This window comes from Sinohyriopsis cumingii, chromosome 6 (genome assembly GCF_028554795.1).
Source record: "Sinohyriopsis cumingii isolate HCF-2022 chromosome 6, ASM2855479v2, whole genome shotgun sequence".
Taxonomy (NCBI): Eukaryota; Metazoa; Mollusca; class Bivalvia; order Unionida; family Unionidae; genus Sinohyriopsis; species Sinohyriopsis cumingii.
Window position 1 is genome coordinate 56,623,004 of NC_142966.1, and position 12,331 is coordinate 56,635,334.

At 33.4% G+C, this 12,331-nt stretch overlaps 1 protein-coding gene across 1 annotated transcript in view; it reads left to right on the forward strand.

Moving 5' to 3' along the window:
- The window catches only part of LOC149796993 (uncharacterized), an 88,420-nt gene that overhangs the window by 35,843 nt on the left and 40,246 nt on the right, over nucleotides 1-12,331 (forward strand). Inside the window, exons 49-65 of the mRNA XM_089960683.1 lie at nucleotides 194-322; nucleotides 678-860; nucleotides 1,262-1,374; nucleotides 1,723-1,852; nucleotides 2,996-3,191; nucleotides 3,699-3,799; nucleotides 4,798-4,926; nucleotides 5,414-5,596; nucleotides 5,907-6,019; nucleotides 6,479-6,608; nucleotides 7,899-8,100; nucleotides 8,391-8,491; nucleotides 9,115-9,240; nucleotides 9,561-9,743; nucleotides 10,291-10,403; nucleotides 10,664-10,793; nucleotides 11,468-11,669. Coding sequence (XP_089816809.1) covers nucleotides 194-322; nucleotides 678-860; nucleotides 1,262-1,374; nucleotides 1,723-1,852; nucleotides 2,996-3,191; nucleotides 3,699-3,799; nucleotides 4,798-4,926; nucleotides 5,414-5,596; nucleotides 5,907-6,019; nucleotides 6,479-6,608; nucleotides 7,899-8,100; nucleotides 8,391-8,491; nucleotides 9,115-9,240; nucleotides 9,561-9,743; nucleotides 10,291-10,403; nucleotides 10,664-10,793; nucleotides 11,468-11,669 — 2,464 coding nt within the window. The remainder of the gene's footprint in view (nucleotides 1-193; nucleotides 323-677; nucleotides 861-1,261; nucleotides 1,375-1,722; nucleotides 1,853-2,995; nucleotides 3,192-3,698; nucleotides 3,800-4,797; nucleotides 4,927-5,413; nucleotides 5,597-5,906; nucleotides 6,020-6,478; nucleotides 6,609-7,898; nucleotides 8,101-8,390; nucleotides 8,492-9,114; nucleotides 9,241-9,560; nucleotides 9,744-10,290; nucleotides 10,404-10,663; nucleotides 10,794-11,467; nucleotides 11,670-12,331) is intronic.

Sequence of the window (12,331 nt, forward strand, 5' to 3'; positions counted from 1 at the left end):
TGTCTATGTGTTCTGATGTTTTCCAAAAAGATAATTCTTACAGCTGTCAGTAATATTTATGCCTGCTTGTTCCCTGATGAAAAATATACGGCATCACAATAATTAACACGAATATATGTCTGATATAAGTGTCAATTATAATATTACATTGTACTGGTATGTGTGTAATGTCACATATTTCTTTTGCCTTTAGCACAAGAACCTTTAGTCGGTCAAGAGAGAGTTTACTTGTCGACAAGTACCCCTATAGCGAATGCTACAACTCTTTGCAATCTGAACAACATAGAGCCAATGGAACAATTCCATGTTCTTATCAAATCAGGTACGTGAGATCTTTAACGTGTTTGCTTGGTTTTCTTTTGGGAAATGTGTTATGAATAGAAGCATATTACAACAGGGTGCAAGATTAAGATATATTGTCCGATGCTATGCATATTTGTTTAATTTCTCTTTCACTTGGCAATAATAACGTAATGTTGTAATGCTTGTACAGTCACGTACTATTTCGAAACGTTAACCGCAACAGTAAGAAACTTTGTCCTAAGGATCCCAAAGGTAGGCCATTTTACTCAAGTATCTTTCTTCTTCATTCTTAGTAAATGAATACATTATTTGCAACTAGGTATTATCAGGTAGTTTGGATGTCTTTTATAACTTATAACTTGTACTTCTACCAGGGTTTGAATCCGATGTAAAACAGAATTGTCCAGATGCCATCAGAGGAAATTATGATTACATATATTATGGATCTGACGGAAGTATCAAATGTCAGACCAGTAATGACGAGTGGAAAGTATGCAACGATAACAAAACCATGAACTTTAATTACACTACCTGCAATCAAGTCATGGCCTATTCTGGTGAGTCAAATGAAATGTTTCTACTTAAAAACTACTTGATTAATCGAGACCAAAATTTAGCAATTACAGACTAGCTGGTCATTTATGAAACACATCTGTTGAATTTTTGTGTCAGATGTTTCACATAATAGGGTATAGTTAAATTAAATTGAACTTCAAGAAGTAATAGTTCTCAACCATTCTTCTTCTATATTCTGCATTCTATTTCTTATAAATAATGGACTAAATATTCTTCACGCCTGAAATACTGAACGATATTAAGCTCGCCTTTAAAATCACAAGCAAAACAAATATTTTGCCGAGGCATTTAGCCCTCCATCATTAAAGTTTCATAAAAAACTTCGGTTTAAAATTTCAAGAATCCGCAAATATTTATGCTTATTTTCTATACGTTATTTCAGCAAGCGGCTCTGTGTTTTGCGTAGCATCTATAGTTCGCACCCACGCATACGTGATGGTGTACAATTCCGATCCAGATGTGGACAATATCAACACTTACAGATTTTCATGCTTTGTATGTATACCTTCAATTATGATTGTATCTAGGTTGTGTACAAATACAGAATAATGCATTCTACCGGCCCAGTTATGCTTTGCTGGAGACAAATCTAAGCCTACGTTATACATATGTATTGACAGACTAATCTCTCTAAGATAAGAGGTTTCGAATATCTGGTTACAATGAACGTTGTGATGTATTACAGTTTTTATTAATTGATATTCTTTGGTGTTGAATAATATTTTGAATGTCGAAATATCATTATATTCAATTAAACGCAAATACATTTAAGCGTGTATTCAAAAATGGAATTCGTTTTCTGCAAATATCTAGAAGCAAATATCAATGTATTTGAACCTTCAGGCAATATCATCAGATGGGAAGTATGCCTCTATGGTACCAAACAACTGCACTGAGGGACAGACACCCAATGAATTCGTGAAAAGCCATAATGGAACTTCAATCGGGGCTAAACTTAGTATGTCTATAAAAGGTCAGTATTGTATTTACCGAATTCTGCTATCCCCAGTTCATGAAAATTAATCTTTCAGGAAAAATAAACAAAAGCCCCAGAAGAACATATAAACAATCACAATCATGCATTATTTACTTCAAATAAGAAATCATCATGATTTTTTTCGAGAAGTATATTTTTCATTACGTAGGCTGGGCACATCAACTTTAAAGCCTGGCAAATGACATTTTAATTTCAAAAATTGAGTATCGCTGATCAAAGCTGGAGTAGTATCCAACTTCGATGTAATATTTATTAAGCCAAGGTTTGCTTGGAAGCAAATATAATTTCTTTCCCATATTCGTTGCATAGACCGAAATCATCCGTTAAATTAAAAATATGTTTAGTAAAAGAAATTGAGGTTGAGGCAAGAAGATTTAATCACACAGAAATGAACCTAACCTGGAATATAAAAACAAATATCGTAAAGATATTTAAAGCTTGCCGAATGTATGGATGTTGTTAGATATGTGGGGCAGTCGGTATGCTAAACCGTCTCATTTTCATCTCTTATTACATTTCATAACGCCCGAACAAAATAGTACTATATATCGGTGATCAGTTCTAGAAGAGTATTTCTAATCAACGAATCAATCAGAGTTTCTTTTTATATACTGCGATCTCTTTAATCGTGGAATAAATACATTTTACTTTTGTTTCTCTTTCTGTCTTTTACAGCGAGTTGTGGTAAGTGGTTAACACTTGTGATCTTCGCATTTATATGTTAATCTCCACATTCTTCACAATTATCCTTGACGTCAGTAAACATTCAACACTATCTTCAGAAGAACTCATTATTCACATAGTATATAGTATTATCAACACTGGTGAATAAATGTCCTTCTTAGTCTATTTGATAATATATCTATAATAGAAGAAAATAGTATACCGATTAGAAAAATTAATCTTTGCTTATACAAAATAAATAAATATTATTATTTTATCAGCACGTTCTAACACATTATATGCTTTCAATATATTTCTTGCAATATTATTTGTAATGCATCCCTGATACAGGGATAGATTTTCTCTGACAAGTTCATAACCAATCGTCCTTCAGAAGCATTGCGTATTTATCTTCTTATTTTTGTTGACGTATACATTTGTTTCATGTTCCTGCAGCATCATCGTTGGGTGCCAGCTGCCAATTCGACAACGTGTTCATAAACTCGACATGGATAGATAGTACCAAGGGGGAGATAAACTTTAGCATGAATATAATGTCAGGATGGTCCATAACGGCATTCGGGCATTCTGTATCCAACTGGAAATGCTTTGACAGTAGTGACTTCAACACAACTGGCTATCTCTTGTTCAGGTATTTGGGAATCGAACTTATTTGCCTTTTGCATATATGTATGCATATCAGTCTTTCAACATTCCAAATGAATTACGTTGTCATTTATATCTGACAATTTATTGTTTATATATTTATTCAACGGAAATTTCTTTGTCGTCGTTGTGGTACCATAATTGTTCTCAGTACCTCATAGTTGTAGGAAATGTGGTGAATAAATATTTAGAGTATATATATAGAAAATCAATATGCACAGTAATGTAAATGTGTTCGTGATTTCGATTACTTGCCTCTATAACTACATTACTACATACAAATATCTAGTTTATAAACAATTCAATAATTCCTCATTCCACTAATAATCATCCCTAAATTAGATATTAGTATATACCAATACAATGAACACGATCTCTAGGAATAGACAGTGGTGAGTCCAAATACTTGTACTATTATTTCCAAACTACATTTCTGTTCAGTATTGATCAGCAGATTTCTCATGTCGAGATTCACAATTATGTTTTGTTTCAGACTCTCTGATTCTATCAGCGGCACGGTTCCTTCATACGCTTATCTCTGTATGAAACTCACAAAGATAACTAACTACTCGTATTTATATTATCTACTGAATGGTAAGTTCCGTTTTTTGCATAATCAATATTAGGTATTTCTAAATATGATTCTTTTTTTTTTTGATATATTTCTTAAACTTAATGATGTCATGGAAGACGTGTAATGTGTATTTAATAAATGATGTGTCATTCGATGATTAAGTAGCAAAAAGAATGAATGTGATCTTTGGAAATGAAGAAACCTGTACTTATTTAAACAGCAAAACGAAAGACGTTCTTAAAAGACATCCGTTCTAAGGACGAATTAGATATTTCTCTAACTACTTGATTAGCCCTTGCACAAAAGCAAATGAAAAGAAAATAATATTCCAAACCAGCATAATAAACAATGAGTGGACATTGGATTTGAAATTTATGAAAAGAGTCCAATAGTAGTATTGGGCATGAGCTGCTTGCAGCGAATATAGTATTGTTCAACGAATTTCATAAACTACACGTCATCTGAACGTACGATTTCTCCATTACTGTACCAGTTTTTGTCGGGACGCATGGTGTCTCTATGGCTTGTATGTGATTGAATTAAATTGATCAACAGTTCCACTTTAAGAGATACAAATTGTTCCACACAACTCAGGGACTGTTGGTAATATTACTAGGGATAAGACACGTACCAAATAGATTTCAGTGTTTGCTGGTTGACAAGGACTTCAATAATGTTTAAATGGCAATGTCTCACAAACGATCGAAGGATCAATGGTACTATCTGCACCAACGAAATAAGGAAGTTACCACTTTTGTTGTTTATTACACTGGGTGTAAATATTGTTGGCACGTTCAGACACTTTCGTATTTTGTTTGGATTTTCACCTACATAGAACAGTCTTCTAAATTAGTAACTTTTCATGTTATTTAGAACTTGTGTCTTCTTATTTTTGCTTAGATGAAAATATAGCCAAAATTATTTCTTCTAAATATAAGTTACGTTTATGTGGAAAATTAAAGTTAGAAACTAGATTATCTTCTGCCATCTATCGCATATATGTATTATGTAACTGCAGCCCAAACAGCCCAAACAGGCCAGGAAAGAGTGTTGGTGACAGAAAATGCTTCACTTGAAAATGTATCTGCTGTATGTAATGAAAGAAATATAGAACCTCCTGAACAGTTCCACGTCATCGTCAAGTCCGGTAATATCAGTTTCCACATCTAGCATTAGTCATCTACTGAATTGATTTTGTTTTTTTATAGTATTTAAAAAGAATGTGCAAATCTACATGCCATATGGATTGTTCAAGTAACATATTTAAAAGAGCAATTTAAGATATTGTTTCTATTATGCATCACACAAAGTGATATAATACATTACATTAACAGGTTCGATTTATTTATACCTCTAACTTACAGGTGATGTATTTTCCTGTTCTAAGCAGCCGAAGTAACATTTAAGTAGAGTTCTTATACCTCCTATCCTTTGTAACTAATGGCCATCTGTTAGAGGTGAAATGAAACATGCCTGGATGAATAGGTTAATTGCAGTTTCGTTATCCTGGTATTAGACGCTCATACGTCCTGTTATATTTTCTATACAGATATCTGTCTGAAAAGATACCAGAACTGTGATGGGTGATTTTGAAAGTCTCGATCCTTTGTTTGCAACTTCCTTTTGAATTGCAGGGCATCTGTCAGAGGCTAAACAAACATGTCCGAATCCAATTAGGGGTATCTTCGATTACGTTCACCAGGCACCCGATGGAAAAACGTCATGTGCTATGTCGCATGACAGATGGGATGTATGTACCGACAACAAGACCATGACCTTCGATTACACCAAATGTTCAACAATAATGGCCTACTCATGTAAGGGACAAGGAGTGACTTTTGTTAGAACCCAACGAACACCAGCCTCTGAAATATTATTTAAATAAATATTTATTGCAGTGATTCTTATATAATTTCATGCTCTCAGAGCTGTTTCCTTCCATCCTATGAGAAACGTTAGGTAACATAGAATTAAATATGAAACATGATGACAGCAAGAACAATAATATTCAAACGAGATGACAGCTTAAAGAAAGCGAAACCATTTTCCAAAATTGTTTACATATTTCACATACACGAAAATGCAATGATGCATTCTATTGTGGGAACTCAATTTTATTTCTTTCAGATAATGGGTCGGTATCATGTGTTGCGTCAATCACGAATGCACATACTTACGTCATGGTGTACAACAATGATGCCACCGTAGACAACATAAATACTTACAGGTTTACATGCATGGTAAGTAAGTTCTCAGTATGCTGTATTTGACTGATAATAGCAATGTTATGTGTTAATCAGAGGCAAAGTGTTTGTTGTTGTAGTTCAGAATAGATATGTTTGTTGTAAGTGCAAACGGAACTACTTTAGACGAATTCTGAACTGCTTTTCTTATTGTTCCTGTCTTCTGGTAGTCGATATATTTCTGTTAGTAAATTTGTTTAAATCTCTATCCTATCGTCCATCATATTATGTTAGCATACATTTAACCTACTTAATTTTTGAATGCCTATAAAGGTCCTAGACGTCATTAATTGAATGAGTTTATTATTTGCGTATTTCTTATTATAGGAAAATGTATTTCCATTCCTTTCCTGTTAGCATGTTAGATTGATGCAAGGAAATGTTTCGATCTGATTCTTTGATTATAGTTAAAATGACAATAAAGCCAGAAACCTTTTCAACAACGTATTCTTCCAGGCTATTTCGTCTAATGGCACTGCGGCATCAATGTCTCCTGGAAACTGCTCTGAGAATCAAACACCATACATGTTTGCGATACTTCACAACGGTACAGAAATCGGCGCGAAAGTAACGATGACGGCAAATGGTAATACGCTATTTATATTCAAATCATTTTGCTCATTTCCATCTGCATATTTATCGGTTAAACAATGATGCATCTACGAAGACATTAATGTCTTTCGAAACACGATTTAGTACCATGTGACTGATGGCCGTACTGCTAGTCTCATCTGCTTACTCATTATTCAAATCCCCACTGGATAATCTCACTTCGAGCATGTTGCGGATGTTTCATTTCCATGCAAAATACATTTCTTTGCCGAAAAGTTGTAATTAATATTTACGCATAATGCTGACGAATTTCACTGTACTTATTAATAATTTTTGTTTTCTACAAATTATATTTCTTTATATTTTGCATGGAGTCAGGAATACATAGAACTATATGATATTTATTATTTTTGTAACATGCTCTGAAAGACACACGTTATAACATATACATCTCTAATTTTGTCCAAAGCACTGTTAAGAACTGTTTAGTATAATTCCAGAAATGTTTGTACAACATATAAGTTTGCATATCTCAATTACCGGCGCCTTGTAATATCTGATGTCAATAAGCTTCACTTCGGTAAAAGAATTTGTGCAGTCGCTTCTCGTGTGATAAGATAAAGTGAGCTATGTTTCGCATGCTCAAAAAGGGAATGGGATTATAGTGTCCTTATATATATATATATATATATATATATATATATATATATATATATATATATATATATATATATATATATATATATATATATATATATAAAGATATATATATGTATATATATATATATATATATATATATATATATATATATATATATATATATATATATATATATACAGACACAGCAGTCGGGTTTGTTGTGCTATCAGTTTTTTTGTACGGTAATAAGCATGGCACATTCTGTAATTTAATCTTCATCGATGATACCAGCATTAATGTAGCATTAGCTTACATTGAGGTGCATTTATTTATAATATGTTTTTGTTTTTAATTTTGCAGTCACCTGCGGTAAGTAATTTATTTTATTGGCTATTTCCTTAAAAATAATTACCATCTTGAATCGTTTTTAGGCCTAAAATTGGGGAACAAATTATAATGGTCGAAGGACGACATTAAGTCGTTATGATCGAACAATCTTAAAGATGTCAAAGCATATGGAAGCTGCTATTTTATGTAGTAAATATTTATATATTTACATCATCAATATCAGAGAAAAAAAAACCACAAACGTTCAGTACTTGTTTTCCTAAACGATGAAGGATTGTAATTGGAATTAATACGTTATGAATGTCTACTAAATTTCGTAATATTCCTTTTGCACAGCATCGACTATTGGGTCTGATGCTACATGTGATTTACCAGCGGTATTTAGCAACAGCCTGTGGAGGGACAGTACCAAGGGTGACATCACATTTACCAATAACGAAATGCGAGGCTGGACAATGAGGGCTCAGGGACACAACGTCAGTAACTGGAAGTGCTGGAAATCCTACATGTTCGATACACAGGGTTATCTCCTTTTTAAGTAAGTTTATTTTTTCTCTAATACTCCAATAGCTTTAGTATTGTTTATCCACATTTAGTTCAGTGCAATTGCTCCTGAAATGCTACGTATATTGTTAAAGAAACTATGTTGTCAGTAAGATATTTGAAGTTCTCATCAGGTTACGCTTGTACCAACATCGACAACCGTTTTAAACCCTTCATCCTAGAATACCACGAAAATCTAAAGTTGTTCTTATGGAACATAATTTGGAGAGAAGTTAATATTATTTTTGTATAGCTAATGCTGAATAAATCTTCCTTTCTGTACAGGTCAGAGGACTCAATAAGTGGAAATGTTCCCTACTACGCTTACATGTGTATGAAACTGACTAAGATAACGGACGTGTCCTATTATTATTACATGGTCCATGGTAAGTTTTAATTGTTATGAGCAGGAAGTCATCTTGATGTTTTATCTTTGTCAGAAAAATGTTTCATTCAGATCTTGCATGGGATGTATTGGATATACATTATGTCTATATTCACACCAATGCATATGTGTCTGATCATAGGATATCGTGTTGTGTAATTAACTACTCCTTTAGTTTTCAACGCGTTTTTGAAATCGGGTATAATTATTGATGTAAAGATAATAGCAATGTACCTGGTCAGTTTGAAAGATCGTTTTAATTATTTAGTCTTGACCATTAACAATTGTACGATTTTGAGTTTAGTGATTTTCGTTTGGTGTTTCTTCGTTATACATGTATTTTGATTCCTACGAACACATTCATATATGTGGTTTATGTCTGTGATGCATATGTGTCACATGTTAAAAATAGTCCATCTTATTTGTATCCACTTGGAATGAACATCGAATGTGTCGCTATGTGTGTCTTTTTGAAAAGGTTCTTTGTTCTTTTAGCGAATGAATGAGAGGGAAACCGCGCAAAACTAGCGCACATTTAGAGCTTATAGATGATAAATGGTCTAAGGAAAACATTGCACGAAATTAGTTCATCAGTCTACTGAAACGACAATATTTCTTTTAAAGGAGAAAATGATTATGTCGGTGGGGAAAGGATCCATATATCAAGCAATGACTCCCTGGATATTGAAACTATTTGCCAGACCAGCAATATAGAGCCTGCAGAACAATTCCATGTTCTTATTAAATCAGGTACTTCTTCTTCTTCTCTCTCTCTTTCTCTCTCTCTCTCTCTCTCTCTCTCTCTCTCTCTCTCTATCTCTCTCTCTGTATCTCTCTCTTTCTCTCTCTCCATAAACTGGCATATAAAAGGAAAACATTTTCACTGGATGACCAAAAGTGCAGATGAATAAAGTCGAATCTAAACATTTGATTTATAATTTATATCGAATGTGCGTCATTCTAAATTAGTTTGAATGAAAGAGGTCCTCATGTACTTGTGAACTGTACATATCCTAAGCTTAAAGCAGCACAAAACCTCGCATAATTGACATATAAGTTCGTATGTACAGGTTTTGAGGAGTCCGCCAAACAAGATTGTCCGGATCCAATCCGTGGTATGTTTGACTATAAGTACATCGGGGCAGATGGAACTCAAGCCTGTGCAGGATCCCATGCCATGTGGAACGTCTGTATAGATAACAAGACGATGACATTCAACTACTCACTTTGTTCACAAATGATGGCCTTTTCAAGTAAGTGTCAGGGACAACTTGCTATGGTTAAGAATCACACGTGTGCTTCCATTTGTCAATCGGATATATATCTATAGTTATGCAGATGCAGATAAAATGAATTGCTAAATACTATGCAAAAGACTTTTATATCTTGTGTACAATACAATTCCTTCATTTATCTACGCATTTTATAAAAAAGACACGTTACCCATGACGAACAGGAAGATTTTGTTCTCATAAAACTATTTTAAAGGAATGAAACCAATTGTTAAAAATGCAAAATTAGTTAACATATTATGAAATTCCAATTTAAATATTATACCTTTGATCTGTTGAACTTGAATGATAAACTTTATCAATAGTAATGTTACCAAAACATGTAAGGAGTATGATACGACCAAAAAGATGAATGATTTAATAAGAGTTTCTAAAGTTTAATAAACATATAATAAGTTATTAAAACTTGCATTGTAGATTTGTTCTTGGTATTGAGAAGCATTGTTGTCTTAATTGATTTTCATAAGTTTTTTAGGAGCAGATATATATTTTGTAATAAATATTTCAGGGAGTGGACATGTATGGTGTGTAGTAGCTGTGAGGAAAACGTACACCTATCTTGTAGTGTACAATAATGACAGCAACGTCGATAATGTCAACACATACCAATTTTCTTGTTTTGTAAGTATTTACATATTACACGAATCAAATATGTGTATTTTGCGTATTTTAAACTGTTTTCTTGCTGAGATCTAATAGACTAATTTGTGTCCGTTAGTTTCTTAACGATAGTAAATCAACCACCTGAAAAATATTTTCTTTTCAAACCTGAAACGGCACGTCAATTACTTTATTAGTACATTTTCAGGGATTATCTTAAAGTTAACTTGTTCCAGCCACTTAACTTGTCATATTAATGATGTGTACTATTTCCTATAAAGGCTATTTCAAGTAACGGCAGCTTTGCAACGATGGTTCCGAGGAACTGCACCGAGGGACAGACTCCAACCTCTTTTGCGCAGAATCACAATGGATCGGATATTGGAGCCAAAGTGACCATGACCGCATACGGTGTGAAATGGTTTTATCATATTCACACATCATATCTGCCTTGTCACCAATGTTCATAGTCTTACTTCTTACACTTTTCTTGCACAAATTGGAGTGTCAAATCATTAATATCATGTCACAGACAATGCTCTATATATATATTTTCCTATTCAATAAATCAGTTAAGCATGATTTATTATAAATTACTATTGAATGATGTTGGGACGACTAAGTCATGAACTGCATTTTCTTCTTTTTCAGATACCTGCAGTAAGTGATACAGCGGCTTCCCAATTCTGCAAGTTGTATACAAATGAAACTAATAATTAAAAAGATAAACTGAGACACGCTCTTTTCAAAACACTAATCATTTTTCATTGTTTTATCTGGACAGTTTGTACATAAAGGCTGGCATAAATCTGAGTTATGATCGTCTCTTCAACAAGTTTGTATTTTTGTAATGTCAATTAATATCATTGTATCAATATTTAGGAATATGAACAACATTTCAATGTCTATATACAAACTAAATTGCTAATATTCCTGGTTTTTAACATCTTATTGCAAGTATTATTTCATTGTGAACGAAGCGTTTTGTTTTGTAGAATGTCTTAACTATTTGTTGAAAATGTTTGCTTCCATAACGCTAACATATGAATGAAGTCTCTCAGAGGTAGACATATTTGTATTCCTAGGGGAAAGTCCCTCCACTAGCACTGTGTGTGAACTACCTGACGTGTTTAAGAACTCAGTTTGGCGGGATAGTACAAAGGGAAATATTACCAATTCGGAGAAAACCATGTCTGGCTGGACATTTACGGCCTTTGGCCATAAAGTGTCGGACTGGGAGTGCCTTGATAGTACTATGTTTACATCTCAGGGATTTCTTTTGTACAGGTGAGTAATTGTGATGTTCATATGTTTCCTCTGAAAAGTATCCATGCCTTCAATGATTCACAGAAGCCTTAATGTCAAATAAAAAGTGGATAACCGAATTAAATCAGCTTACATGGGTGCATTTAACTGAAGATTATTATCAACGATTCTTGCCCCATATTATTGGAAACGAAAAATGTGTTTCCTAAATTGACAGTAGTTGACATTGGCAAGATCATTGATAAAAACATTTTAGTGTTATTGGGCTGTCAAGTATTCTTATATAATAATCGTTTCACGAAACATTGCATCTAGAAACAAAAGGCGTTTTTGGTATGCAATCTTGACGCGATGTTGGTGACTCAGACGATCCAAAACATTGAAACTCTTTTACATTTTTGCAGAATGATACAATGATTCTTATCACCGAGAGAAATAATACGAATACTTAAGATGATCGGGTTATATGAAAATAGAAGATATTGCTTTGTTCTGAGTGGCTCGGGTAGATTCATCGACTTTGTAAACTCCACGAGTAAACGTCAATTCTTTATTCACTCGGAGCAACAAAATTAGCCTTTTATTCTAGAACCTATTGGCTGGTAATATGTATAACAGACTGAAGTAGCATGACGTAACCTCAAGATAATGTCAGTGGTTTACCTGTTATGTCCAGATTTGTT